General features: G+C 42.0%; 1 protein-coding gene across 16 annotated transcripts in view; it reads left to right on the plus strand.

The window, feature by feature from the left end:
- The window catches only part of CAMTA1 (calmodulin binding transcription activator 1), an 848,163-nt gene that overhangs the window by 803,195 nt on the left and 17,141 nt on the right, over window positions 1-27,827 (plus strand). For 12 of the 16 annotated variants that reach the window (XM_038537825.1, XM_038537826.1, XM_038537830.1 and 9 more), the window contains 9 exons: window positions 14,203-14,354; window positions 16,747-16,943; window positions 17,340-17,418; window positions 17,601-17,916; window positions 18,370-18,893; window positions 23,896-24,083; window positions 24,589-24,835; window positions 25,864-25,935; window positions 27,677-27,697. In XM_038537825.1, coding sequence (XP_038393753.1) covers window positions 14,203-14,354; window positions 16,747-16,943; window positions 17,340-17,418; window positions 17,601-17,916; window positions 18,370-18,893; window positions 23,896-24,083; window positions 24,589-24,835; window positions 25,864-25,935; window positions 27,677-27,697 — 1,796 coding nt within the window. The remainder of the gene's footprint in view (window positions 1-14,202; window positions 14,355-16,746; window positions 16,944-17,339; window positions 17,419-17,600; window positions 17,917-18,369; window positions 18,894-23,895; window positions 24,084-24,588; window positions 24,836-25,863; window positions 25,936-27,676; window positions 27,698-27,827) is intronic. The other 4 variants (XM_038537822.1, XM_038537831.1, XM_038537823.1 and 1 more) reach the window with 4 other exon arrangements.

Below are 27,827 nucleotides of genomic sequence, written 5' to 3' on the forward strand. Positions count from 1 at the left end.
AGGCATAGTGTGAGGAAACCGGTACTTTGTGATGTTCAGCCTGATGGTCATATTCCTAAAGAAAACAGCATTCATTCTGAAACCACAGAAGCTCATAATAAGGCTGAGTCCCTGATTTTATTGTTATGGCCTCATTTTAAATAAGAAGACATCAGAACCTTCACCATTTAATAGGTGCTGGCTAACAATTCCTGACCATTTTCAGAAAATATGATTCAAGTCCTTAGTATATTATACACTCTGGTTGGATTAATCAACAAAGAATTCATTTAAATAGCTTTTTGTCTTGTCTAATGAAAGAAACCATTCATTCTGCTCTAGCCAGAATCCATGCCTCTGGCATTTGTGTGTCTGTGTGAAAGATATTTTATCTAACAATGTAAAAAATAGGAAGGTACCAGCCTAACACTGATGGTGTTCTAAAAACATAAGTCAATTGAATAATATTTCTTAGATAAACTGTACAACAAATGGTAGGTGTGTTCCCAGGCTAGCCTGAGAAGAAGGGATGGACAGAGAGGTTAACGAAGTGGTTATATGTGTCCGAATTTGTCCAAAATGGAATGGACTAAACCATCAGAGGAAGAAAAGTCTTCTAGGAAGGGAGAAGGGAGAAGGGAGATATCAGACAAAGAGCTTCCCATACTAGTCCCTGGGTGATGTTCACCCTCAACCCACATAACTTTATTGGGACCTATGGCTGGTTGGCATGGCACCTGAGCCTTGCCTGGTGAGTGAAAAAGGGAAATGAGTGTGGAGCAGGCATTTCCTCACCAGACATTGTCTGTATCGGGGTATTCTTTAGGATTAGTTTTAGTTCTTAAACTCTTCTGTGGGAACATTAATTACAAGAAATGCTTATAAGAAGCTCCTCTAACTTCATACAGAAAGGTTCAAATAAGTTTAAGAAATGTTCCTACCAGCAATTTACAGCATATGTTAGCATGTTAAGGTTCAGCAAAGTCACACATTAAAGAAAATCAAATGTATTTAGTTGTGTTTAACCTAGTAAAAACCTCAAAAACATCTCAACACGATTTGTTTTTATGGTCTACTGGGTAACATCTTGTGGGAAATTTTCTGCAGCATGCAGTTTGGGAAATGTTTCAGTGGATCATTCACAACAATATCCTGAGCCTCGAACTCAAGGCCCTCCTGTAGGTCCATGAGTCCCCTGATATTGAATGTACAATTTTGTACAGAGGTACTTTTCTAGGAAAGGGTTTGTAGCTTTTATCACTAATGAATGATGAAGGGTAGGAATCACTGTTCTCGGTTCTTTCTAAAAGGGAAGTCTGGCTTCTCCTGTACCTTTTACATCTGCAGAGGGACATTACTCAGCAGGCAGGGTGTCACTCAGGGGTATTTTATTTTATTTTATTTTATTTTTTAAAATTTTACTCAGGGTTGTTTAGTGGCAAACAGGCAGCTGACTGGTCAATTGTTAGGCTTATTGTCAAATAGATTTAAACACTGGGAGCTGAAAGAAATTGCCTATGTAGGACACTGCCTTGTCGTTAAACTCCAGATATATTTATTCCCCAACGAACAAGATGTGTTATTTCATTGCAGTAAAAAGGTTTGTTTTAAAAGTTGAGAGCCACTGACCCGCAGAAAAGAAATCCATTGAGAGCTCCTTAATGATAAACTACTAAAAACCAACTAAATACAGAAAGCTCTTCTTTCAGGAAATTGAAAACCATCAACTTGCCTACTTTTAGATTTAAAAATCAGGATCATAAAATACTGTTTAGGAAAGAGTGAACAGTAAAAAACAGACATGCATGGAATAGTTCAGTCTCCCCTTGACAAACTAAATCCTCAGAGAGCTCTCAAGTCAGTCCACACCAGATCTTTGTTGAACTGCTTCTGTGAAATAATGTTTGGTGTCTACTAATACTAAAAATGGTGATAAATAGTCCTTGGAAACCCAGTACTGCCTTTATTGCAAGGATGTCAAAGTCTGTGACATCACATGCTATCCAAAACAGCTGACTGTGATCTTGAAACCGCCTGCCGTTTTGCTTCATTTGCCAAGTTCAGCCAGATCTCACATAGCTTTACATGAGCTTTATTTTATTCTTTCATGAGTCTCAATCTTACCTAATCTATTATTAATCATAAGTGTTTGTGTCAGCTGCCTCAAACAGACCTACCAGAATCTAGGACTGGTACCAGTTAGGCAAGAGCAGGGAGGGAAATAAAGAGGTTGAGGAGGGATGGGGTTGGGGGCCGGGAAGGTAAATTGGGAAAATGAGGAAGAGTGGGGAGAAAATGAGATGGTGGGAATGTGTTAGGGGTTTGTGAGGGATGTTCCCCACGGTTAGCACCTGCTGCCCTTTGAGTTGATTATTAACCTTTTGTTCCAGTATTTACTCCATGACTAGCTATGCTCCAAGTGGCGTGATTACAGAAGCCTGCTTTGGGGCTTCCATGAGGATAGCAAGACCAGGGCAGCACCCTCAACTCTATGAAATCAAGTGGCATCCCTGTTTAGTGGCAAGCATGATACTTTATTAGCCTTCCCGCCTAGTCCAAGGGATGTTTGAATACTGGCCTCAATAATATATTCATTCAGGCCTCACTGATTTGGAATTTGCAGAAATTTGAAGATTTCTCTGGTCCAGGCATAGACAACGATGGGAGATGTAGCACACAAGTGTGGGAGTGAGTGGCATGTAGACACAGGAGAGCAGACCATGGTGCGTTCCAATGTGGCAGGTGGGCCAGGAGCCAAACTGCCCTCTCAGGGATCATGATACTTCTAAAAAGGAGCTTAATGGTTAAAATTTTTCTAAAACCCTGGTTTTCTCCCTTGGGAAATATTTTTATTTCTGAATAAAATGTTTAAATGGTATAACTTGGATTTTTAAAAATGTTTATTCTCTATTGTCAGAAAGGCCTATGATAAATTGCAAAATAGTATCCTTAAATCATTTTACCTATCAAGACCTACCTTAAAAAAAAAAGACCTACTTTATCATATACCCAATATTTTAAAATTAATATTTTAAAGTAATATAGCTGCTTTCTTTAAAATATACACATTTCAGTCTATTCATTTGGAAATGGTGTCCTCACCAATATTCATTCCAGATATTTATCCATCTAGCATTCTGAAAAATCTAGCATTCAAAATCTAGCATTCTGAAAAAGTTATTACCATAGTTAATAAACTTTCGAGTTCTAGAACTGAAACCTCTCTATGGAGAATCCAGTGTTTACCAAAAAACACATATTTTTGGAACATCTTGGACTTTAACTCTCATGAGTAGGCAAGACAGTTGGGAATGTCTGTGCAGATGGCATTCCTGCAATTAGTTCTGAGAACAAAGCATTGCCAACAGCAGGCCTCTAAATAATGTATGCAGAATGAGTTGGACACAGAGAAGGACTCTTTCAGCTAGAATCCTGAACGAATGGTTTTTCAGATATTGAAAGTCACCAGGAGCTCAGGGCAAGTAACATCTATTATGATTAGTAGAATTAGCTGAAAGCAGCCAGATTTTTCCCCCCTCAGGTACCAGGTAGCCTATGTTATTAGCCAAGTCTTTCTTTCTTTCTTTTTCTTTCTCTTTCTTTCTTTCTTTCTTTCTTTCTTTCTTTCTTTCTTTCTTTCTTCCTTTCCTTTCCTTTCCTTTCCTTTCCTTTCCTTTCCTTTCTTTTCTTTTCTTTTTTCTTTCCTTCTTTCTCTTTCCTTTTCTTTCTTTCTTTCTTTTCTTTTTCTTTCTTTCTTTCTCTCTTTCTTCTTTCTTTCTATTTCTCTTTCTTTTTTTAAGATTTTTTACTTTTTAAAAGTAATCTCTGCACCCAATATGGGGCTCAGAGAACCTCAAAATCAGCAACTGCAAGCTCTATTGACTGAGTCAGCCAGGTGTCCACAAAATTTTTTTTTCATAGAGTTTTCAGCTCCCTCCCACTTCCTTACCCCCACAATGCCTCCACCCTGACTTTGTTCTGGAATGCTACTTTTAAGGTGGAAACTACCAAATGTAAGAGTTACTGTGTACCAGTCTCAATCAGATGTTTTGTTTGTTTCCAAATGCCTGGTTCCTGGTACCTTCGGATGAGATCAGGTAAAAGGTGGCCCTGTGAGAAGGGAAAGGACCACTTTTAGTAACTTGGCTGGAGAAAAGCTCACAGCAGAAATGACTAATACAAACATATTTTATGGTACAGAATTTCCTTTGCCTTGTCTTCTTTAAAACTCATGTTTTCTATTTCTTTTGTGTGTGTGTGTGTGATATTTTCTATTTCTAACATGAAATGAAATCACTCCTTCAGTAAATCCATATTGAGGGCCTACTATGTGCCAGGCACTCCTCTAGGCCTTGAGAATATCTCAGTGAACAGATTGATCATAGCTGCTGGCTTCACAGAAGCTCATAAGGCTTCTCTTTACCTTTACATCAGACTGAGGTTCTTGAAAAAAAAGGCTGCCATCGTACTGGTAGCTACGATGATGTGGTGCGTTTTCTTGTACACCGTTGGATTGTGAACATCTGCAGGACCTCTGTACACTAGTGCCGAGCAGTCGTGCTTTAGGAGTGGGAGTTGACTAGGCATTTGCAGAATGAACCTGTTCTGGCCCTGATCCTTTGTAGTTCTTCCCAAAGGTTTTTAAGTGTTTGGGAGTTTTTGTTCTTCAAACTGCACACAGTGGATCAACCTGCTGGTGGGTCATTAAAGTATCTTGCCTCCTGACACTTCTATGCAGTTTGTAGCTTCTCTCTGCACTGTCAGTTCTTGGGTGTTAGGATTTTCATTTCCCATTTTCCTGTGTGCACTTACATTTCATTCCACTGTCACACCTTGGCATCCAAGTGAGGGAGATGGTTGCTTGCCCCTGAGTCTCACTGCAGCACTCTTCTTTAAAGACCTCATTAGTCTTAGTAGTGATACGCTCCCCTGCTCTTCATTAGTTTTGCAGGTACTACTTTTGAACATCTCAGTTTGTGCTTGTAACATTTCTTATTTTCATCGGCTACTGAAACTGTTGAGGCAGTGCCCTTCAAATACATTGCTTTTGGAAGTTAGCAAACTTACAATGTTCTACTTTTCTGTAGGCTGTGAAGGTAGGTACGGAATCAGCATCAGAGTTCCTGATTTCCATTGTTCTCCCACCAGTTAGCTGGAGTTTTACTATGCTGACCTCCAGTCGGATTTGCTACTTTATTGACCATGCAGTCGGCTCCTGAATTATTTGGGGGTGCTCTTACATGCTTTACGCCACATGGCAGTATAGTTGAGCTCCTAGGGTGTTCCACCAAGCCTTCGTGTCCTTGGAGAATAGGTTTGAAATTCTTGCCCTTATGCACCCATAGCTCTAGCCTTGAAAGAGTTCAAGGGAGAAATAATCATACATTTGCCTTCCTCCTTGTAATGTTTTGTTTCCTCATGGCTGTGAGTTGTTTTTGCAGCATCCTAACCAATTTTTTCCTTCATGTGTCCAAGACTCTGAATTTGTGATTAGTGTGAAACACAGACCAATGAGAAGAAATATGAATCCAAAGTCACTGCAAGTGAAGACAGTCTAAGAGGAATTGCTAATTTCCATTTGTCTTGGTATATAGAGTTGGGAAGTTTTTAAAAAGTGGAGTATGGCAGTTTTTTTTTCCTGAGGCTAAATTTAGCCATTGCTTTGGAAAATCAGAGTGGTACAGCTTGTGCCTTATCTCTGTCCGGCCCTTACCCTTCCCTCTGCACTTGGACATCTTAAATGGCTTGCTGGAGAGGACAGCTTCATGTGCTCCAGTGGCCCCATTTATTCTGGGAAGGAATTAAGTGACTTCATTTTCCCTGTCTTTCCGAGCTTCCTAAAAAATTTAGGAGACTTCCTAAGCAGCAATTGCAGTCCCTACAGAAATAGTTCAAGTCATGCCTCCTTTTGCTTCATCAGCTCTTCCTGCCAGTGCGGCCAAGGGCTGTAAATGGAATGAGAGATGGCCTCTCATTCCCAATCCAAATAGCAACAGGAGGGCACATGTGCACTTGAGCTACAAATAACGCGTTTTAAAATAGCAGGTGGTATTTGATGATTGCTCCTTCATTCATTTACCTGCCAAGGCAAAACTTTTTCTCCCATTCTGGCAGCAAGACTGGAGGTGGCTCAGATCAAGCAATTGTAGCAACAAGTTCTCGTGATTGTAGATATTCGTGAGCCGATTTTCAGGCATTCAGATGCATGCATACTTAATGAGGCTGTTCTAAAAACTGTTTTTTTTAAGACAATAAAAATTTCATGTTTACACTGATGGGCTTGTGAGGCACTTTTGTAACTAATTGTAGACATTCCTTCCATTAAGATGTGCTGCCAGCTATTTGTGTTCCAGATATTCCATTTTGCCAGGAAAAAGTGGGAATACATAAAAGGTAGGGATCTATATTTTTAACGTGAAGCTCAGTGGATAAAGAAGAGTGGCACTGCTGTGAAACCTCAGTTTGTGTCTCTAAAGAAGTCAGATATTTCTCAGCTCTTTTGCCAGAGTCTTGCACCAATGCACTGGAGGTACATAATTTCCTTACCTGAGCGGAAAGGCAGCCAGCCAAGTGAACTCCTAGAGTTTTCTCACATACTTTCAAGTCCGTTCCATTGGATTTTTGATAATTCCAACCATCATCTTCACTGGAACAAGTGGTAGACTGCTGATTGGTATACAGCCCCCCTGGAGTCCACTGTGGCTAGTGGAGGTCGCTCAGAGACCTTGTCCCAGAGTTTGGATGACCTCATCCATCACTTGGCTTCCAGACAAAGCTTAAATTAGAAAATAATGTTCTTTACCTTTGACTGAGCACCCACTCTGTATCTGGTGCCAGGGTGCAGACAAGTTCCCTACTTTCAAAAAGCTCCCTCTAGTAGAAATGACGCATGTAGGAGAATGACTCTACATTCATTTGCTGAGGACTGTTAGGACACAGGGCAAGACATGAAGGCTCACTGGGCATAGCAGAAAGAACATGGGTCTGTAGTCCAGCTTGTGTTCAAATCCCGACCCTGATACTTAAAAGCAGTATGACCTTGGGCAAGCAGCTTCAATTTCTTCATCTGTCAAATGAAGAGGAAAGGCTTTCTTTTGGTTATTTTGAGGACTAGAAATAATGCATGTGGAATGGCCTGCCATGGATGTTCAGTAATAATACTGAAGTAATGTGTGAGCCATGCTCTGAAGAGCAGCAAAGTTACCAGGTGGGCACAGGAAGAGGTTGACATGACCAAAGGTCCAGAGGCATGTAAAACCCCCAGTGGATTGAAGAACAGCAAGTAATGAGAGAGTCCCTAAAAAGTAGCCTGAGACAGCTGGTCAAGGGCATTCTATGCCATGCCAGAGAACTTCAGTTTTGTCTTGTAGGTCAATGGGTGAAGGAGACTTACGTTTTTAAAACGAGATTATCTAATATAATATCAGAAGCTTTCTCATGTTGTATTGTTCAATATAGCCATGAAAATTAATTAGGTTCCAAGATTTACAGAGAGGTAATCTAGAGGAAACAGGTACAGCTGGGTGCTGAGAGCTTGGAAAGTCTGGCTATTAGTTGGTTTCCTGATGTAGACACTTTCTTACATCAGATCCTTAAATACTTGGGATTATCCACTTTTACAGAAGCCAGCACCAACCTTTCTAAACTTAAAACATACTGTGGGAAGTCTGACTTCATGAAATTTTCTGTCTTTAAAACTTTGATATTGTTTAGGAATTTTAAAATTTTAGGCAAATATTAACCTGGGACATTTTAAAATGAGTCCCTTTGAGGGTTGGAAATCCCTATCAGAGAAGAGATGACCCATGACTGCTGCTATGCCATATGTCACTTTGCATAACAGCACCTAAGGGGAGGCTGGGACACGGTGAACCCAGCAAAAGAAAAGGGGATATGAAGCCCCAATGAACCATCCATTGACCCTCCAGCCAGTGATTGGCTGGAAGTGTTTCTTCATCTTCTTCTTGACCTTTGTAACACTCAAAGCTGTTCTGGGACCATGAGCATTTTTTCTGTATGTTTTCTAATGTTGGGGAACTCTAAGAATTGGAGTATGACAAGGTAGTTGGATAAACTACTATGCTATGTTCGATACCTATACTTTTGAGTGACAGAAATTAGACTTCTAGATTTCTTTTTTTTTTTTAACTTTTTATTTATTTATTCATAGAGTCACAGAGGGAGAGAGATTCAGAGACACAGGCGGAAGGAGAAGCAGGCTCCATGCAGGGAGCCTGACATGGGACTCGATCCCGGGTCTCCAGGATCACGCCCTGGGCTGCAGGCAGCGCCAAACCCCCTGAGCCACCAGGGCTGCCCTAGATTTCTTTTTTGTAGTTTAATACGTCAGTGAGATTTCTTTTCAGCATTTAATATATTGGTTTATTATATCCAGGTAACACATAGTTACTTCCACCATCATCTTATCTACATTTAAAGCACCCCCTGGAAGGCAAGGGTGGACACTGCAATGTTGCATTAGAGGTGTAGATGTCAACATTGGCTCATGTTTATTTCAGTGTGTTACAGATAGATATAGAACAATTATAGATGTGTTAGCTTACATGGGTTACACTTACATGTGTTTCCTTGCTTTATCTGCTGGGAGGGCCTGGAAGCAGTGATGCCCCAGCAGCAATGAGCACACCCGGAGCCCGGTTCTTGGCTTCTAAATTCCATTCTCCAATAAAAGGAACCAGAGTTCCTTAGAGAAATTGCTGATTATAGAGCTGGGACAGGGGAAGTAAAAGATGAATCTGGGCATCTTATAATCCCAGAAAGTAAGGAAGTGCCTGAAAAAGAAGGGAAGAGGGTGAGGGCTTATCAGACAGAGGACACAGGAGCCAGCGTGAAAGAGTTCCCATTGGCCAAAGCTGCGACAGTTTGAGCAATAAACTAATATAGTATTGGATTATGGCCAAAGTGTAAAGTAAATATGCATGAGTTCTTATAGATATAAATAAATGGTTGATCAAATAAATTCAAAAAGACAAGTCTCCCTTATAGGAGAACTCCAAATAACATATGTGTTCCCAGGAATACATGGATGTACTCCCTCATCCATGAAGTAGAGCTTTATTTCCTCTTCCTTGAGTGTGGGCTGGACTTACTGACTTATTTCCAAAGAGTTGAGTATGGAAAGACAAAAATGATAGCCTCATCATAGAGCAGTCTAGCAGACAGCACCTTCACCGAAAAGCAAGGTCCACATCAGCAAGACATCATATACGGCAGATGTTAGGTGATGAGCAGGGTGTTCGACCTCTGTGATATTCTCCCTGAAAACTCATGAGTCCAGTCCAATTGTTAGAAAATGCATCAGACAACTTGAACAGAGGGACATCTACAGAGTTCCTGACTGGTGTTCCTCAAAACTGTGAAGATTGTGGAACTAAGGGCTACAGAGAAGACTGTCACATTAGAGGAGAGAGAGGGTGTGGAACAGCTAAATGCAGCATGGCATCTGCAGTTGGATCTCAGAAGCAAAAAAAGTACCTTAATTCTATCGGTGAATCTAATTCAAGTCTGTTGTTGAGTTAGTAATGAAACTACTGGGTTTTGACAGATGCACCACAGATATGTAAGATGTCACTGTTAGGGCAAGCTAGGCGAAGGGCTTGTGGGGCGTGGGTGCTGAGGGTGAGGCAGGCGCCCCGCTGAGCATGGAGCCTGACGCAGGGCTTGATCCCAGGACCCTGAGATCATGACCTGAGCCAGAGGCAGATGCTTAACTGACTGAGCCACCCAGATGCCCCTAAAATGCATTTTTTCTTAGTAAGAATCTCACTGGTATGACTGGGTAGAAGGTCCTAGTCAAAGAATCGCTAAGACTGAAGAAAGCCTCACCACTTCAAACAACTTTATGTAAGTTTATCTCATCCCCACAAAAACAATAGGATAGTGATATCCCCCCCTTACACATGAGAAAACAGGTGCAAAGTGGCCATTTTTTGAAAGTCACGCAGCAACAGGTTTAGACCTGGAGCTTTCATCTTCACTCCCATGCTCCTTCCACTCCGTTGCAGCTGCCCAGGCTAAAAATGCCATTTCTGCTAAAAGGGGTGCAGTCCATGAAGAGGCTGAATGAATCATGAGCCAGACTCCTGCTGCAGAGCCATCAGGATTATTTACTTTCTGTCTGGGCTGCAGGCACATGTGTGCATGTGTCATGAATGTCATGGGAGGGAATTGCTGTGTATGGTTGAAAGTCCTTCTTCCCTGAAACCATGCAGGTAAACAGACTGCTTTAGAGACAAGCAAGACACAAAGACATGTGGGAAGACACCCCATTTAGTCAGCTGAGAGGTGAAGAAAGCAATGAGGTGAGATTCGATGGGGAGATAAAGTAGTGTCTGCTTCATTATGGAGAGTGGTACAGGTGGGTGGATTTTAAATAGTTTTAAGGTTTTGTCAGATTTTAATTGGCTGTGTATGTGAGAAAAAAGTGTGCAACCCAGTGTTGTTGACAGAGCTAGTGTGGATGGACCTAGCATGGTTTACATGAGGTAATGTCTCGTGTGTCCATGCTGGGCAGCAACCCGTGCATCTGTTGAAGCAGGGGGTCCTCAGACTGCCCTTTAAAGAACACTCAGGTGGAAAGACGATTCATTCTTATGCAGGGAGGTGGTGGAGTCTTAGAGCAGTTGCTCCTGAATGTGACCCCGGACCAGAAGCATCAACATCCCCTGAGAATTAGAAGTGCAACCTCTGGGCCCACCCATACCTACTATGAAAAACTAACTCTGGGATTGGGGCCTGCCCATCTGTCTTAAGAAGCCCTCGTGGTGATTTTGATGCCACCTAACAAAAAAGGAGGGCAGGGACATCTTCGCCAATGTTCGAATGAATCAGTCCCAGTGCTTGGTACGTAGTAGGTACTCGATGAACATTTGTGAATGAATAAATGAATCCTGAAATCTACTTTTTTACTCTAACATCATCAGAACTTTTTGTTTCTCAGTAATTATATTCCCTTTATCCCATGACCACACATAATATACAATTAAGGCAATAGTTCTGTATTTTTCCAGTATTTTACAATACAGTTTCCACATCATCATAAAACTGTAAAACCAAAACAAGCATACAGTTGTTGATTTTGACTTGCCAGTGATGGAGACATAAAGACCATCACTTCATCCATCTGAGTAAGCTCTGTGGACAGGGCGGGGCCCTGGCCCTGCACAGAGGAGAGGAAGTGGGATCAGAAGGCTCTTCTGATTCTCGGTCAACACAGTACAACAGGCCTATACTCTATGGGACGCCAGCTCAATCATTTCCATTTGAGGTTGTTTCGTATTTTAATTATCACTACCTTCCCCCTTTGGAGTTGAGAGGCTCAGAGATGCCATTATGCAAGATATAATTTTGTTAAGAGGCAAATAATTGCTTCTGAGTATCTTCATGAAGTGCTTCTCAGAGCAGCTTAATAACACGAGAGCTAACTGCATGGTTAGCTGTGGGGATGGTGCTGAACAGATAGCCCAGAAAAAGCGCTGAGACTTTGGTGGCAGTCACGGAGTTTTAACTATCAGTGTTTTGATCTGGAGACACCATGGGCGAGGCCCTGTTCCATAATGGGCAGGGGGACCAGCAGGCATGAGAGGCTGACCTCACCGCAGCAGTGCATTTGCCAGAACAGAGCCATCTCCATAGGACCAGGTGGCAAGGCAGGCACCCCACAGCCCTCCACCGGGGTGGAGTGCAGCTGGGCACTGCCCTCTCTGCCCTTCTGCCCCTATGCGTGACACGGAAGGTTAATGTTGGCCACCGGGCTCCAGACAAGTGCTCCAAATAAGCAAAATGGATTCTGAACACTCGTTTAATAGTTGCAGATTTGTAGGCTCACAGAAGAAATCCTCAGTAGGCGGCTCTGAAGCTTACCCCATGTCAGTGGGATGCATGCATATCTGTGAGTAGATAAAGGGCATGAAGGGGAAAAAGCAGGGAGAGTTGGCATAACTGCCATTCTACTTGGAGTCAACTCTAATTGAAAGGGAAGATTCTTAGTCTTCAGTTGGCCCCACAGAAAGGAGTCCTGCATTCTGCAAAGTGTCCCTTTTCTAATGGAGAGGGCATGGAATAAGGATTCTGGTAGCACTCCTGAAGGCATTAGGGTCACAGGATGACAACGACCCTCTGAGTGCATCACACTGACACTCAGGGTACTTCCCGTAGATGACCAGGCTGCAAGATGCTCAGCAGCAGGGGCCTCAGGGTTTGCTGTATCCATGTGTATGTTTGCCATGGGCACACGGACATTATCTTTCACTCTTAAAGGAGGAGGATTTTTCTTTTCATGTTATTCCTGGAAATAGCTTTATTAGAAAATAATATCACAATCTTTGAAAAGTTATCTTCCTCCTCTGGCTTTATGGTTTAGTCAAGTGGAATCAGTTTGACAACCAGTCAAGCAGGTATTTACTGTCATGTTGCTGTAAGAAAAAGGTTCTCTTTCCAGGGGTAGCCCTAATTCTGTGCATCTTCTCTTCCCACAACGTCTTCCTCCTGCTAGTGTCATATAGTGGTTAAGCTCCAGGCTCCGGAGCCGGAGAGATTAATTGTCTTATGCCTCAATTTCCTCCTCTGTAAGAAGCAGGTAGGAACAGTGCCTACCTCACGATAGTTGTGGAGAGTTAGTGGGTTAATACTTGTAAAGTGATCAAAATGGTGACTGGCACATAGGAAGCCTTCCCTAAGTGTTGGTCCTGCCCGGTGTTTTATTTCTTTTAGAATCAGTGAGCATTACTCACTGGTGTTGGGATTTGTAGTCAGGATGGCCAGGTATGCTGATAAAATACTTCGTTCCTGGGTTCTTCCTTTTCATGATTCAGGTAGTTCTGTATCAAAAATAGTCATGCCATTAACAATTTGGGGACCAAATAGGCCTTCACAGCTACTCAGTCAAAATTCCTAGTGACATTTAACTCGTTTGTTGGAAGATGAGGTGGAGGAGGAACTTACATGTTTGCACATTTGCACACACTCAATCCTTACAACCTGAGGTAAGTATAGTTACTTTCTCCAGTTAAGAGTTGAGGAAACTGAGGCACTAAAGGTTTGGTTGAAAGCTGCAGGGCTCTCCTGTGGCACAGCCAGCGTTCCTAACCATGTCCTATCGGGTACTGGCTCCCTTCCCAGCTTCACCCTCTGTTTTCCTCTCTGCTGGGGTTCAGCCATCCACCTTCTGCCCCTCCAGTGCCCTGCCTCAGGGCCTTTGCATTTGCAGTAACTCAGCCCAGCTCTTAGAGACCTGGCTCCTTCTCATTAGTCAAATTCAAGTGTTGCCTTTCCTGACTTACCTAAATCCTAGCCCACCCTATTGTTCCTCATCACATTATCCTTCTTGCTTCCCCTACTGGAGCGGGGAGAGGCCTTTTTAGACCAGGTTACTATTAATATCTGATACAGCATTATTTAAAATTTGTTGAATAAATATAGGTGCTAATGATTTTAATAATGGTCTTACTCCTTTCTTACATATGCATGCAACCAAAATCGTGATATGCATGTATGCATGTGCATGCACACGTATGTGGCTATAAATGCATGAATGTGGAGAGAGAGGGAATCTAATCTTGGTAATAATGGTACAGAATCAGACTTTTCTGAGTTACAATCCTAGCTCCAATGGTAATGGCCTGATGTTTTTTCTTATGTAGAGGTGAAAGATTTGGTTGTATTGGTCTCAAAAGACTGTGTTATGTGTCATGTGTTAAAGGAAATGTGTAAGGGTTTCAGCCAGTGAATGATCAGCAAATAAAATCTTTTTTTCCACAGTGTTTGGATAAAACAGTTACTACTCTGATAACCAACTAGCTAGATAACTTTTATATATACACTGGCACACACACACATCTTCCTTTCTTCCATTGATTTAAATTAAATTGTAATCATATCATTTATTTGTTCTAGGGGCTTACGTATCAGATCTCTCTAAGGCTTCAATTGGGGAATTTGGCAAGGAAATCGGGTGCCAGGAACATGAAACTAGGACTTTGACAGAAAGGGATTTTCTGTTCCTTTAGCAGAGAATTCTGATCCACTGTAGATGCTGCAAGTGTTGTGTGAGGCATCAAAACTCACTACTACGCCAGAGAAACCTGGCCTGGACAAACCTCTGTGATTCGGTTAGGCTGACGGCAGTCCTGCAGGCTTGACTAGGCCGCATGTCGACTGCTCTTCTTCTGGAACACGACCTCACTCTTCCCTGTTCTGCCCTAGATAACCAGTTCAGGATGTCCATCCTAGAGCGCCTGGAGCAGATGGAAAGGAGGATGGCTGAGATGACGGGGTCCCAGCAGCACAAGCAGGGGAGCGGAGGAGGCAGCAGTGGAGGGGGCAATGGGACTGGGAATGGAGGAAGCCAAGCTCAGGTATGAACCTGCATTGACCATCACCTTTTGTCTTGTTTATGTCTTACTGATCAGGGAGGCAGTGGGTCTCAAGTCCCTTGTCTGGTAGTGGTATCATTCCTGGACTAGTCCCAGGGAGTATTTCATAGTCTTGTGCCCGAGTATTAAAACCTATGTAATAGTAAAGAAGCCTCGAACTGTGGGGCCTTCCCAATATTGACCTCCCTGGGCCTTAAATCGTTATTATTGATCTCAGAATTCACTGCTACTGCCTGGCTGTGGGAGTTGAGGGATCCAATGAAAAAAAGGCCCGATGGTGACTCAGTTCAGATGGAATCTACTTTGTATTCTGTATTCTTTATCTATTTTAAGTATAAATATGAAACATAATTTAATTCAGTAATTCTGAAGCCTTTTATAAACTCAAGATGACCAATATGAGATGGACCCAGAGAAACTGCTTCTGTAATTATTTGGTGGGGAACAACATTATCCATTCTATCTTGTTTCACATATGCTTCTTCATATATTCCATGAAGATTTTGCCAAATACAGGGAAATTACTAGATTTTTTTAAGGGTCCCATTAGCCTTAGAAACTTTATATAAATTTCATTGAGGATCTTCATTTTGAGAAAATATCCTGGGCAGCAATTATTTTTCAGGGCCCTAAAGACAAATGTAAAGGGATGGAGAGTGTTCCTATCTCTGCCACTGAGTTATTCTCTGCAAGCCTAAAGTCATTCTTCCTTTTTCTTTTCAAAATGAATGATGATTTCCTGTGAGCAGTTATGTTTTTTGGTGAACATTTTGAGTTTTACGATCCTTGTAAATATCAAATGCTAGTAATATTTTAACAATAATCATAGGTAAAAACAAAGCATTTTATAGACCACATCCAAGAAACTAACCCCCTTTACCTCAAGTTTTCTTCTTCTTTCTCGCCTGTCTTTAGAAGTGAAGAAGGACTCGGCACACAGTAAAATATGATTAAGGCTGGAGTAGGCTTCTTTTTCACCTATATTCCTAAACTTTAGGAAAGAAGCAACCATTGTTTAACGAATCTCATGGCTCAAATAACAGATTCCCATGAAAACCTTTTCCTCACACCAACCAAGGTTGCATGAAGGGAATAGAATTTAATGTCATCTTACAGCTCCACCATTCAGTAACGGGCCTCCTATGACCTGATCCCATATTAACTACTATTGAAGACTCTTTCATCAATTTGGGTTGGCTTCAGTACATCTCTGTGTCCGCCTTTTGTGATAAAGATCTGGCAGTTTTTGTTAATGCAAAAAATATATACATATATAAAAATATTCCCTTCTTGTTCACTAACCCGTAACTTCTATGTGCTTGTGAAAGTTCTGTTTGGTACGTGTGGGGCACCTCTGCCTGGGCCTTTTGAGTCAAGGTCATTCTACTGCAGGTTGGGATCACCAGTCTGTGCTCCATTAAGATGTTTTGACAGCCTTACGGAAGACATTATATCTGTCATCCACCTTTTTATTTTTATAGGCATTTTTTTCCATACCTAAAAGTAAAAAAACAATGGAAAGCAACAATATTTCTGTAGTAATTGAGTTTTGTGGGCTTTATTACTGGAAAAAAATACTTTTGAGTAACTCCAGAGATAAGAGTCAAACTGGAAGTATTTATTTGGGGGGAATGTTCAGCAGAGAACTGCCATCACAGAGACTCAGATAAACCTCTGAGGTTACTAAGTTTGATTCTATTCTTCTTGCTTTACAACTGAATCAAGAGAAGAAAACCATAGTTAAAATTGGTGAATTGTTCTTTCCTGTATGCCTCTATGGTTATTAATAACACATCAATTTCAAGATCTCCAATGCTTTCCCCAAAGGATGGGATTGTTATTGGATTTTCAAAAGTGTTTCCGTGGGGGGAAAAGATTCCCCATTTAAGTGACTTAATTCTCCTTAAGGAAGAGTAGGGGAAGCAAAGGTCCAGGTATATCTGCAGATCCAAGAACTGGGATGACTACCCTGCTTTGCTCTCTTACCAGTTCATTCATGGTCTACAGTGTGTACTTCAACTGGAGGAAGTAGCAGTAGCACCCCCCCCCCCCTTTTTTTTAAGCAGTATATGCTTTCCCTGAGATGGGTCAGCATGATGTTCATAATCAGAGTTTCAGCTGTGATTGACTCTGGTGTTCTCAGAGTTATGGGAAATTACCCTGTGCCACAAGTATGGACAAGTTCTGCTGAGCTAAACCAGGCACATCCTAGTCTCTGTTTTATGATGCCTCTTTATGTGCAGTCTGTTGATTCCCATTCTGAGTGGCTAACCGTAAAGCATTTGTTTCTCCTACATGAAAAGGCTGACTTGACGGGCAGTGGGGAGGGGAGGCCATTGGTCCTCAGTCCTTCATACCTGCTTCCTCCTCCCAGTGTGCTTCTGGCCCTGGAACGCTGGGGAGCTGCTTCGAGAACCGTGTGGTTGTTGTGTGTGAGAAGATGATGAGCCGAGCCTGCTGGGCAAAGTCTAAGCACTTGATCCATTCAAAGACTTTCCGTGGAATGACCCTCTTGCACCTGGCTGCTGCACAGGGCTATGCCACCCTCATCCAGACCCTCATCAAATGGCGGTAAGACGGGGGTGTGGACGGCTGGGGCTCATCCTTGCTTATCAGTTTGCTTCTTCTTCTTGAATGTTTCCACTGGGAGAGAGAAATCTGGCCATTCAGGGAACATGACCATGACCTGTGAACAAAGGGCTTTCTCTGAGGATAGTTTGCAAGGGAAACTTATGAATTTCTGCCCAAGAAATGCGGAGTGAGGTACTAACTAAATGTTGTACTTCCTGTTTGCTCTGGACCACTGGGCCAAACCACCCTATGAAGTTAGGGACTCTATTTCCTTGCATTGGGAAGGTACCCAGTCAGGTGCTCCTTTGGTTTCATCTTTGCAGGTTTTATGATATTCTAGTATCTCTCTTGAACATTGGTTAACTGTGCAGTAATTTCTGGTGCTATCCCTTACAGCACAAAGCATGCAGATAGCATTGATTTGGAACTGGAAGTTGACCCCTTGAATGTGGACCACTTCTCCTGTACTCCTCTGGTAAGGAATAGGTCATTTATTCGCTGAACTATTCTTCTAAACTGGCATGGGAATATGGTAATATGGACCCATTGAGATTGCCGGCAAGGACCAATTTGTCAGTTGGCAGCCATAGCAAAAGTAGAATATGTTTTCTTTTTAACTTGTACTGAGAAAGTTTGCTTCATTTTCATGTTTTCTAGATGTGGGCATGTGCTCTAGGGCACTTAGAAGCTGCTGTTGTGCTGTACAAGTGGGACCGTCGGGCCATCTCTATTCCTGACTCTCTAGGAAGGCTGCCTTTGGGAATTGCCAGGTCAAGGGGTCATGTGAAATTAGCAGAGTGTCTGGAGCACCTGCAGAGAGATGAGCAGGCTCAGCTGGGGCAGAACCCCAGAATACACTGTCCTCCAAGTGAAGAGCCTAATACGGATAGCTGGATGACCCAGTGGCATAGTGAAGCCATCAACTCTCCAGAAATACCCAAAGGAGTCACCGTTATTGCAAGTACGAATCCAGGTAAAAATTCAATATTATTACTTCTCAGAACTTGACAGATTTCCCATTTGCTTTCATGCAGCTACCCTCAGAAAAGTCCATAGGATATTCATAGGATATTCACATATATTTAAGGGCTTGGTTTTGTTTTGTTTTTTATACCTCCAATTTTTCTTTTAGCTGTAAGAAAGCCTACTGCTTCCCCCCACCCCTCCCAAAAATATATGCAGAAAGTAGTGGGAAACAAAAAAAAAGAAAGAAAGAAAGTAATCTGTTTCCATTCAAGAAAGAAACACTTATGGAGGAGGACTATCTGAATACAGTATATGCTGCTGGGGAATATTTAAATGTTAGGGACATGTCTTAAGTTCCAGCTTTGCACTTTGTGTCTCTCAGGCATAGGGAAAGTGTTAATTCTTTAGGATTCCTAATTTTATCTCCTGTCCTGACTATCCTTTCTACTGTACTTTTCAGAGCTGAGAAGACCTCGTTCTGAACCCTCTAATTACTACAGCAGTGAGAGCCACAAAGATTATCCAGCTCCCAAAAAGCATAAATTGAACCCTGAGTACTTCCAGGCAAGGCAGGAGAAGCTGCTCTCCACTGCACTGAGTCTGGAACAGCCAAATATCAGGAAGCAGAGCCCTAGTTCTAAGCAGTGTGTCCCCGAGACAATCAGCCCCAGTGAAGGAGTGAGGGACTGCATCCGGGAAACCTCCCCTCCCACTCCAGAGACTGCAGGATTCCAAGCCTCTGGATCTCAGCCTGTAGTAAAGTGGAATTCCAAAGATCTTTACATTGGTGTGTCTACAGTACAGGTGACTGGAAATCCGAAGGGGACCAGTGTAGGAAAGGATGCAGCACCTTCACAGGTGCGACCACGGGAACCAATGAGTGTCCTGATGATGGCTAACAGAGAGGTGGTGAATACAGAGATGGGGTCCTACCGCGATAGTGCAGAGAGCGCGGAATGCTCACAACCTATGGATGAGATACAGGTAAGCGCGGATAAGGTAAGCCTGCAGAGGCCAGGGTGTCCATCTCACCCCCTCTGTCTTTACAGCCAGCTCCCCCAGGCCACGTGATCTGCTCAACCAGCAAAGGCTTAAACATACGATCTTGGGCATAAGAATGCTGGAGTGCCGCCGTTGTTCGGGCCACGTTTTCATCCTGACTCAAACATTGTGAATAGGGCCTGAACACTCGTGACCTGGGTCTCAGCAAAGCCTTCCCTCTTCACACCAGCTCCTCAAAGCTCACTCAGAGCTCTCCATTGCTCTTCTGCTTCCCTCCTGCATCTGGGGAGATTGACTTCCCATTTAAGTACTAGTTTCATAGAGTCACAGCCTGGTAATCGCTAAAACAGGAGGTCTGTGGATGGAATTTGAATGACCTAAGTGGTTTGATGAGCACAGCTGTCATCTGGCCATTGTAAAGGCATATGTGGTGTGAGGCTCTTAAGGTGCAGTGGAAATATCCCTAAAGCTGATAACTGGCTATCTTATAATAAACCTAGAAACTCCAGCATCCTGTTGGGGCATTAAACTTGCAGTGGATTAAGAGAGTATATGCTGCAGTAAACTTGGAAGCTATTAAGCAAGCAAATTCCATTAAATAAAATATACTATATAGGGGATGACCAAATGAGTAGCCAAAAGAGTATGAGTTTGACTTACTCTCTTTCCAAGTTCCTATATGACCCAAAACAAATGTAATGGGAAAAAATCCCAGGAGAAATTCAGTAGGGCACCAGGCTTATAGAACTGGCACAGGAAGAAGGGGCCTGGAGATCCTCTGTCCTGGCCTGCATTCCCAGAGAGAGGGCCATTGCTAAGCTGCTCCTTTTCATCCTCAGATCCCCTTCCTGCCACCCCTGCTGTTAGCACAGAGTGACAAGCTTGTGTGCCCCATTCCTCATGGGTGGAGTGGGTGTTCCACCACTTGTCTCCCAACCACTGCAATTGTGGGGAGGCCCGCCAGGGAAATCAAAGAATTTGTTAGACAAAGGGTTGGCAAAGTTTTTCTATAAAGGACCAAATGGTAAATATTTCAGGCTTTGTAGGCTATATTGGCTGTCAGGACTGTTTAATCTGCCTTTGTAGCTCAAAGGCAGCCTTAGGTAATAATGAATGAGTGTGGCTATGTGCCAGTATTTACACAAACAGGTAGGTGGCTGGATTTGGCCATATCACATATCAATACTAAGCAACCTAGGACAATATTTATAAACATAAACATAATAAATCACTAGACTGTGAAAATCAGTGCTGTTCACTGGAGTTCTCTGCAGTGATGGAAATGATCTGTGGTTCTGTGTCTGTACTGCTCATTATGGTAGCCACTGGCCACACGTAGTATCCATGGCTGAAGACGAAGCCAGTGTGACTCAGGGACTGGATTTCTGATTTTATGTAAGTTCAATTAATTTAAGTTTAAATAGCCGTTGGATAGCAGAGCTTTGTAGTGGTTGGCCTTTGCTAAGATGGGGTTGATGCAAGAAACACAGAACAACCTGAAAAGTTTTACTTTATATTTTCACTGAGCCTTGAGAAGCAATATTTTGCTAAATTAAGAGCATACATCTATAAAAAACCAACAGTCTCAAGTGTTCACCCAAATGAAAAAATAAACATAAAAAATAAGTAATTCAAAAAATAATGAAATAATTCGAGCCAGAGTTCATGGAGGAGTGGACAATAAAACTAGTAAAACTGATACCTCTAAGTACTTATTGACAGTGTAACTATACCTACAAGGCACTTGTTAAGAAGGGATTCTTTAAATAGAGGAAGAATCATATTTTAAAACTAACCTAGAACTAATATCCTTATTATTTTAATAAAATGCGAGTAGTAGGGAAATAAAGAAATAATGAAGGGTATTAAAGCAGCTTTCTTGTTTGGGAAAGATCACAAATTTTTTTCACTTGTATTATTGATAGGTAAGTATAGGCTGAAATAGGCTTGTTAGAAATGTCAGGTTAATAGATTGCATAAAAACAATCTATAGAATTTCTAAGTCATTGAAGGGAAAAAAGGAATTGGGACCCATTTGGGAAAAGTTCAGAAATGGTGAAAAGTAAAAATGCAACAAAATAAATAATAAGCAGAAAACATAGTGTAGGGATATTTTTAAACATGATTTATTCCCACTTTGCTAGTTAGCAATTCTATTAAAAGATGCTCAGGGGGATCCCTGGGTGGCTCAGTGGTTTAGCGCCTGCCTTTGGCCCAGGGCGCGATCCTGGAGTCCCGGGATTGAGTCCCATGTCAGGCTCCCAGCATGGAGCCTGCTTCTCCCTCTGCCTGTGTCTCTGCCTCTCTCTCTCTCTCTCTCTCTCTCTCTCTCTCTATCATAAATAAATAAATAAATCTTAAAAAAAAAAGATGCTCAGAGTTGGGTTAAAAAAAAAGAAAAAGGCGGCAAAACATACTATGTGCTACTTAGCTTAGCACATAGTATGTGCATACTTAAAAGGCGATGACACAGAAAGAATGAAAAGGAAGCCATGGGCAAAGATAGAACAGGCAAATAAGCATAAAAAGAAAAAAAACACAAAGTACAATTCAAGGCAAATAGTATGTATCCTTTGTCAAGAAGATATAACTCATCAACAGTTGTGTAACTCACAACACAGTTCCTGAATACTAAAGCAAAAACCAGTAAACAGGGCAATGTGGAACCACACTTATAATCATATGTGGTACTGACATTTACTCAGAATTTGTCAAAGTAGATATAGGAAGAATGTGAAAACATGTTACGAGGCAATTAGAAAGTTGGCTTTCATGTATATATTTAACATATGTGATAGATTTAATACAGGATACGCTTTTACCATGTAATTATGCAGATGTATGCAGTTCATATGCATAGCAAGTTATAGATATGATTTTCCTTTTTAGATATCCTAGACACATTTGTGAAAATTGTTCATATGCTAGAAGAGAATTTAAACAAAAACCCAAAGCTGCACATTTAAAGTTTGTCTTCTCTGAACAACAGTACAAGAAATTTAGAAACAGATGACATGACTTTTTAGGTCCCACTGCTTAGAATGTTGTTATTTTGTTTAAAGTCATTTAAAGGAACACCAGGGTGGCTCAGTGGTTGAACATCTGCCTTAGGCTCAGGGCATGATCCTGGGGTCCTGGGATCAAGTCCTGCATCAGGCTCCCCGCATGGAGCCTGCTTCTCCCTCTGCCTGTGTCTCTGCCTCTCTTTGTGTGTCTCTTCTGAATAAATAAATAAAAGTCTTTTTACAAAAATAAAGTCATTAAAAAAATAAAAATAAAGTCATTTAAATTTCCTTGCTTTTGGCAGCCACCACAATAAAAAGTGTGCTATCCCAGAGTGTGGCACTTATGATGTTCAGGTGTTCTCACACTAATACATGTTTATAAAATGAGGGACTTTGGAGGGTGGCCCTAGAGTTATAACCTTCAGTCTGCAGAAATTTTAATAAAATATGTAAATAATTTCATGGAAAAAGTATCAAGGTAGGATTTCCTGCTGCTCAAGTCACAGATCAAGAGGCTTATATGGAAGGAAAAGAAAGGCTGCACTATTTTTCATTTTTATTCCTATTACAAGAATCATTCTTGTTTATTAAAAGTTTAGAAAATGACCCAAGATAAGTGTTTTTAAGAACTTCATTGAGGTATACCACACACTCCATAGAGCGCAGCCCTCTAAGCGCTCCATGTGATGTCAGTGTGCATAGCTGTGCAGCTGTTCCCCTCAGTGCCCTTTAGAGCAACTCCATCACCTCCAGAAGGTTGTCCATGCCCATTTGCAGTCATCTCCGCTCCCCTCCCAGTCCTAGGCAACCCATCTGATTTCTATACCCAGAGTTTTGCTTTTTCTGGAAATTTCATATAAATGGCATCATAAACTTTGCAGGCTTCTGTGTCTGGCTTCTTGCACTTAGCACACTGTTTTTGAGGTTCATTCATACTGTAAGATAAGCATTTTGTCACTTTTGTATGGATCCTTTCAGAATACTTTCAATTCACTTAAAATCTTTACTATATTTCAATTTCCATTTTCAAGAGACATGCAAGGAAATCTTTAAAAACAAGGCCATACCTCCAAGCCTAATTATATTTGTGGCAATGCAGACTAGCTCTGAAGATTCCTAATTCTATTAGGAATGTACCTGGGGTGCAAATGTCAGCAGCCTAACTGTGGTGGTTTAATAACAAATGATTGATTTTTCTCACATGACAGGAAGTCCAGAGGCTCACTTGCTCAGTGATGCCCAGAGGGGTCCAGATTTTCCCCCTGAGTTTTCTGTTCTTTTTGGTGAAAATTCTTCTTGATTCTTGTTGCTTTATGGTTACAATGTGGGTGCTGGAGTTCATTTGGAGTCAAGGCAGGAAGAAGGGAAGAGCCAAAGGCATCAATCCTGTTCATCATGAAAGCCAAAGCTTTTCCCCAATCCCTGCAGCAGGTGTCTGTAGAGTCTCGTGGTCCAGGTGGTCCAGAAGTGGGTCACAATCCTCATCTCAGTGCACAGGAAGGTGGGAGGTCAAGAGGATTATCTAACTGGGTTATGTCAACCGGGAGCTGGCCTTTCAGATTGGCTCGTTGCTGCCCTCTACAGGACTGGGGGTCTGTAGGCAATGCCAAAGTGGGGGGTGCAGTGGCCTTTGCTTAGGTCACCTGTCATGTCACCATGGTAATGTGACAACTGGCTAAAGAACAAGTCACAGTATCATTAAATGGCTGATCCTTGCTGAGAACAGAGACTAGGCACGGGGCAGAAATTCTTTAACACCTGACTAAAGGGTTTTGGCGAGATGATTTGGAGAGAATCAGGTCTCAGCATATTTGGCCGAATTGTAATAAGACCTTTCAGTGATACTGTGGTGCACTGGATTGAGGTGGAAGGCCGCCCTCCCTTCTTTTTTCTTCCCCAGGGAGGGTGGGGTAGATGAGGGGCTGGATAACTTCTAAGATTCCCTCTTAACGAGTGTTTCTGTGAACTCTGGAATCCAGGTGAACATGATGACCTTGGCAGAGCACATCATCGAAGCCACACCTGACCGAATCAAGCAGGAGAGTTTTGTGCCCACGGAGCCCTCGGCATTGGAAAGGACAGACACTGCCACCATTAGCAGTACCATGAGCTGGCTGGCCAGTTACCTAGCCGATGTCGATCGTCTGCCAAGTGCTACCCAGATCAGGTCAGTGCAAGTCTGTGGATCACTGACTGGCGTAAATTCCTGGGCTCAATGGAAGACTTGGGAAGCTAATTAGATCTGATGAATGCTGTGTAATGTGAGACCTCGTGAAGGAAGCAAAGAAACACTGGGACAAGTTCCTTCACTACTTTCAGGTCCCTGCTCACATCCTCACCTCTTCTGTGACTTCTCTCCCCTTGTAGTGCGTGTGAGGTCATGTCCTGTGATATCCCCCCGCCGCCCCCAGTTCAGCTGAAGTTTCATAAAGGCCAGGCAGCGTCTTCAGTGGCTTTAGTATTTAGCATAGTGCTAAATTCATAATAGGTACTCAGTAGGAACTTACTAACTCCAGGACAGTTTAAAGTACAGAATATGTTTACCAACTTTCTGGACTGAACGGAGGTGTATTCTTAATAGCATGCAGTGGCTCTTGTCTCATTACTCAGTATGTAATGGATTGTGCAGATCAATCACCAGTCTTTCTCCCTTGTGTCTCCTCTTGTTTCAGAAGTGCGTATAATGAGCCTCTAACTCCTTCTTCTAATACCAGCTTGAGCCCTGTTGGCTCCCCAGTCAGTGAAATAGCTTTCGAGAAACCCAGCCTTCCCTCAGCAGCAGATTGGTCAGAATTCCTGAGCGCGTCTACCAGTGAGAAGGTGGAGAATGAATTTGCTCAGCTGACTCTGTCCGATCACGAGCAGAGAGAGCTCTATGAAGCTGCCAGGCTTGTCCAAACTGCTTTCCGGAAATATAAGGTAAAGTAGAACAGAGTCCTGATGTTGTGACATTCGTAAGATTGAGGAACACAGGCAGAAGTTAGAATCATCCAGACTAAAACTTAGGCCTTACCCGCCCTCCCCTGCTAAGTCTTTAGAATTGTTATTTGGGAATATTATGTCACAAGAAATTATTAATAATTTTCAGAAGCTTTAGTGGAATAAAATTGACCAGTAGTGTGATAGTTATCACCATCTCAATTTATTCTTGGTAATGGTAATGGATATTTGTTATCTAGTTAATATAGAGGAAGTTGATACCTCTACCACAAGGAATTTATAACCTAAAGTAGGGGTTCTTAAGGGACTGGGACTGCCTGTGGGCAGCCCTTGAACTCCTAAAATTTTATGGTAAAGCTTGTGTGTGTATTTTTGGTGGGAGAGGGTCTGTGGCCTTCCACAGATTTTCAAAAGACTCTTTGACCTCCTTAAGAAGGTGTTAAAAGCCAGTAATCATTGATCCCAAAGTAGAGTAGTTGGGGGTTATGTTAGAAAAGACAATGGAGGGACACGTGGGTGGCTCAGTTGTTGAACTGTTCAGCTCAGTTTGTGATCCCAGGGTCTTGGGATCAAGTTCTGTATTGGGCTTCCTTTGGGGAGCCTGCTTCTCCCTCTGCCTATGTCTCTGCCTCTCTGTGTGTCTCTCATAAATAAATGAATAAAATCTGAAGGAAAAAAAAGGAAAGACAGTGGAAATCTGACAATGTGTAAGGACAAATAGTACAATACCTGATTTGTTAAATAGTTGGAAAATGAGTATTTTTAGACCTCCTAACATCCAAATATCAGTTTTATTTAGAAGCAAGAATTAGAGATTTAGTCTTTAAATTCATTTTTCCTAATTTCTACTTACAATTCATTATCACTGTATTTTAGTAAACCTGAGGCTTCTGAAAAAGTTATAAATGACTAATAATTCTGTCTAAGTCTTAAGAAAGTTGATATTTCTTACAGTAAATCGTTATTTCTTGCACTAAATCATGTTTCTCCCTCTCTTTACCCTAAAGGGCCGACCCTTGCGGGAACAGCAGGAAGTGGCTGCTGCTGTCATTCAGCGTTGTTACAGAAAATATAAACAGGTAAAGCACAGCTTTGGGTCGCAGTAGGAAGTGCACCTCGTCCAAACAGCGACAGGCCCCTGAGGATTCTAGCATGTGGCCTGGCCAGAGAGTGCTAGGTCCAGCACTTGATTCAAAGACTTTGAATTGCATGACCAAAAACCAGAGGAAAATGTTCCAGAGCAGGGAGGTGGGGGTAAAAAACAAACCAAAAAACCATCGGCGGTTAAACTTATGCCACAAAATAATTCTTGTGCAGATTGTTGGCCTTTCAGTATTATGACCTACCTGAGATGTTGATCTGACACAAAGAAGGTTATTTGTATCTAAAGTGAGGCTCTGTGTTCCAGTAATTGTACCTGGAGTAATTGAGGCACCCTAGGGACTTTGATGTGGTAATCAGAGAAGAGAAACAGCAGCAGTTCTTTGACCTTGAGTCCGAGAAATTTTCTACTCTTGAGCCACTTTTCCTTTCAGCTTCTTCCTGTCCGTTTTCAAATGAAGACTTGGAAAAAATCTCTGAAAATCTTGAGAAGCCCAGAACATCTTAAACTGCTTTTGCATTCCTTACTTAAGAGATTCAGGAAGAGGGTGCCTGGGTCACTCAGTCAGTTAAGCATCTGCCTTCAGCTCAGGTCGTGATCCCAGTCCTGGGAATCAAGCCCCGCATTGGGCTCCTTCCTCATCAGGGAGCCTGCCTCTCCCTCTACTTTTGCCTCCCTCTCTCTCTGTCTTTCATGAATAAGTAAATAAAATCTTAAAAATGAGAGAGAGAGAGAGAGAGAGAGAGATAATAGATGCAGAAAGAATACCTAAGTGTTCGTTCATGCAGTATTTCTGTTTCCCAAACACCCTGTAAGGTTACCTAACTGCCACCATATCGGTTAGGGACCTGATGTGTTTAGGGCCCTAGGATGCACTAGACTTGCAGCCACATCATCTCATCACATCTGCTCCTTACAATTACTGGCAATAAACAATTTTATATTCCTTTTACAATGAAGAAGCTAAGGCTCAGAGAAATTAAGTCACTATTAGATTTTCCTAGCCACCTGGATGGTTAGAAAATATAAAAACTTGCCTAATTGAGTTTTTACTGGCCCATATGATAAAGTTCAGGACTGTCAGTAGATTCTAAAACCTTTTAGTAGATAGTGTCCTAGGTAGATTTTATTAAAGGAATACTACATGCCAAAATGTGTAATAGTTGTGTGGAAGTGTGATATTGTGTTCTCTTGTTATGATGCAGGGCTCATTTTGATTTTTTATATGGGTTGCCATGTTCTTGAGTTTCTCTCCTATTAAGCCCTCTTAGTGAAAGGGGGCGGGCTGGGAGGAGTCTTCAACTTATAGCCAATTGAGTTCATGATCCCAGAAAATGAAGGTTTATTGTGTAAACGCTGGCACCACAGTACCTGTAGCTCCCCAGCAGGGGACCGTCCTTAGCACAAAGGAAACACACAAAGTTTCAAGTCTTTGAACTTTAAACAGGTATTTATTCCAAAAGATGAGTCTTGGTTTGGGTTTTGTTTTTTAAAATCCCCTCCCAAAGAAGTGTTGTCTACAACCAGGAAAACAGAAGGCATTATTTTTGGAAATATCCACAAGTATAAGACAAGTATTTTGGAAGATAGAAGGCATTAATATAGCCAGATTGCCTTTTTTTTTTTTTTTCCGGTTGGGAGTTTTATTGGTTCTGGTTTTTAATTTCCTTATATTCAGCAATCTAACATTAATCTTGTATTTTCTGTTTCTCCCCAAGCTGACATGGATAGCCTTGAAGGTAATGACACCCAAGTCCCCTCACAAACCATTCCACCAGAGTCACAAACTTCACACCCATTACCAGCTACAAGAAGGGGCCATTAAGATGGCAGGGTCAGGAAACAGGTGTCCTCTCCTTGCCATGCCAC

The sequence above is a fragment of the Canis lupus genome, chromosome 5 (assembly GCF_011100685.1).
Source record: "Canis lupus familiaris isolate Mischka breed German Shepherd chromosome 5, alternate assembly UU_Cfam_GSD_1.0, whole genome shotgun sequence".
Lineage (NCBI taxonomy): Eukaryota > Metazoa > Chordata > Mammalia > Carnivora > Canidae > Canis > Canis lupus.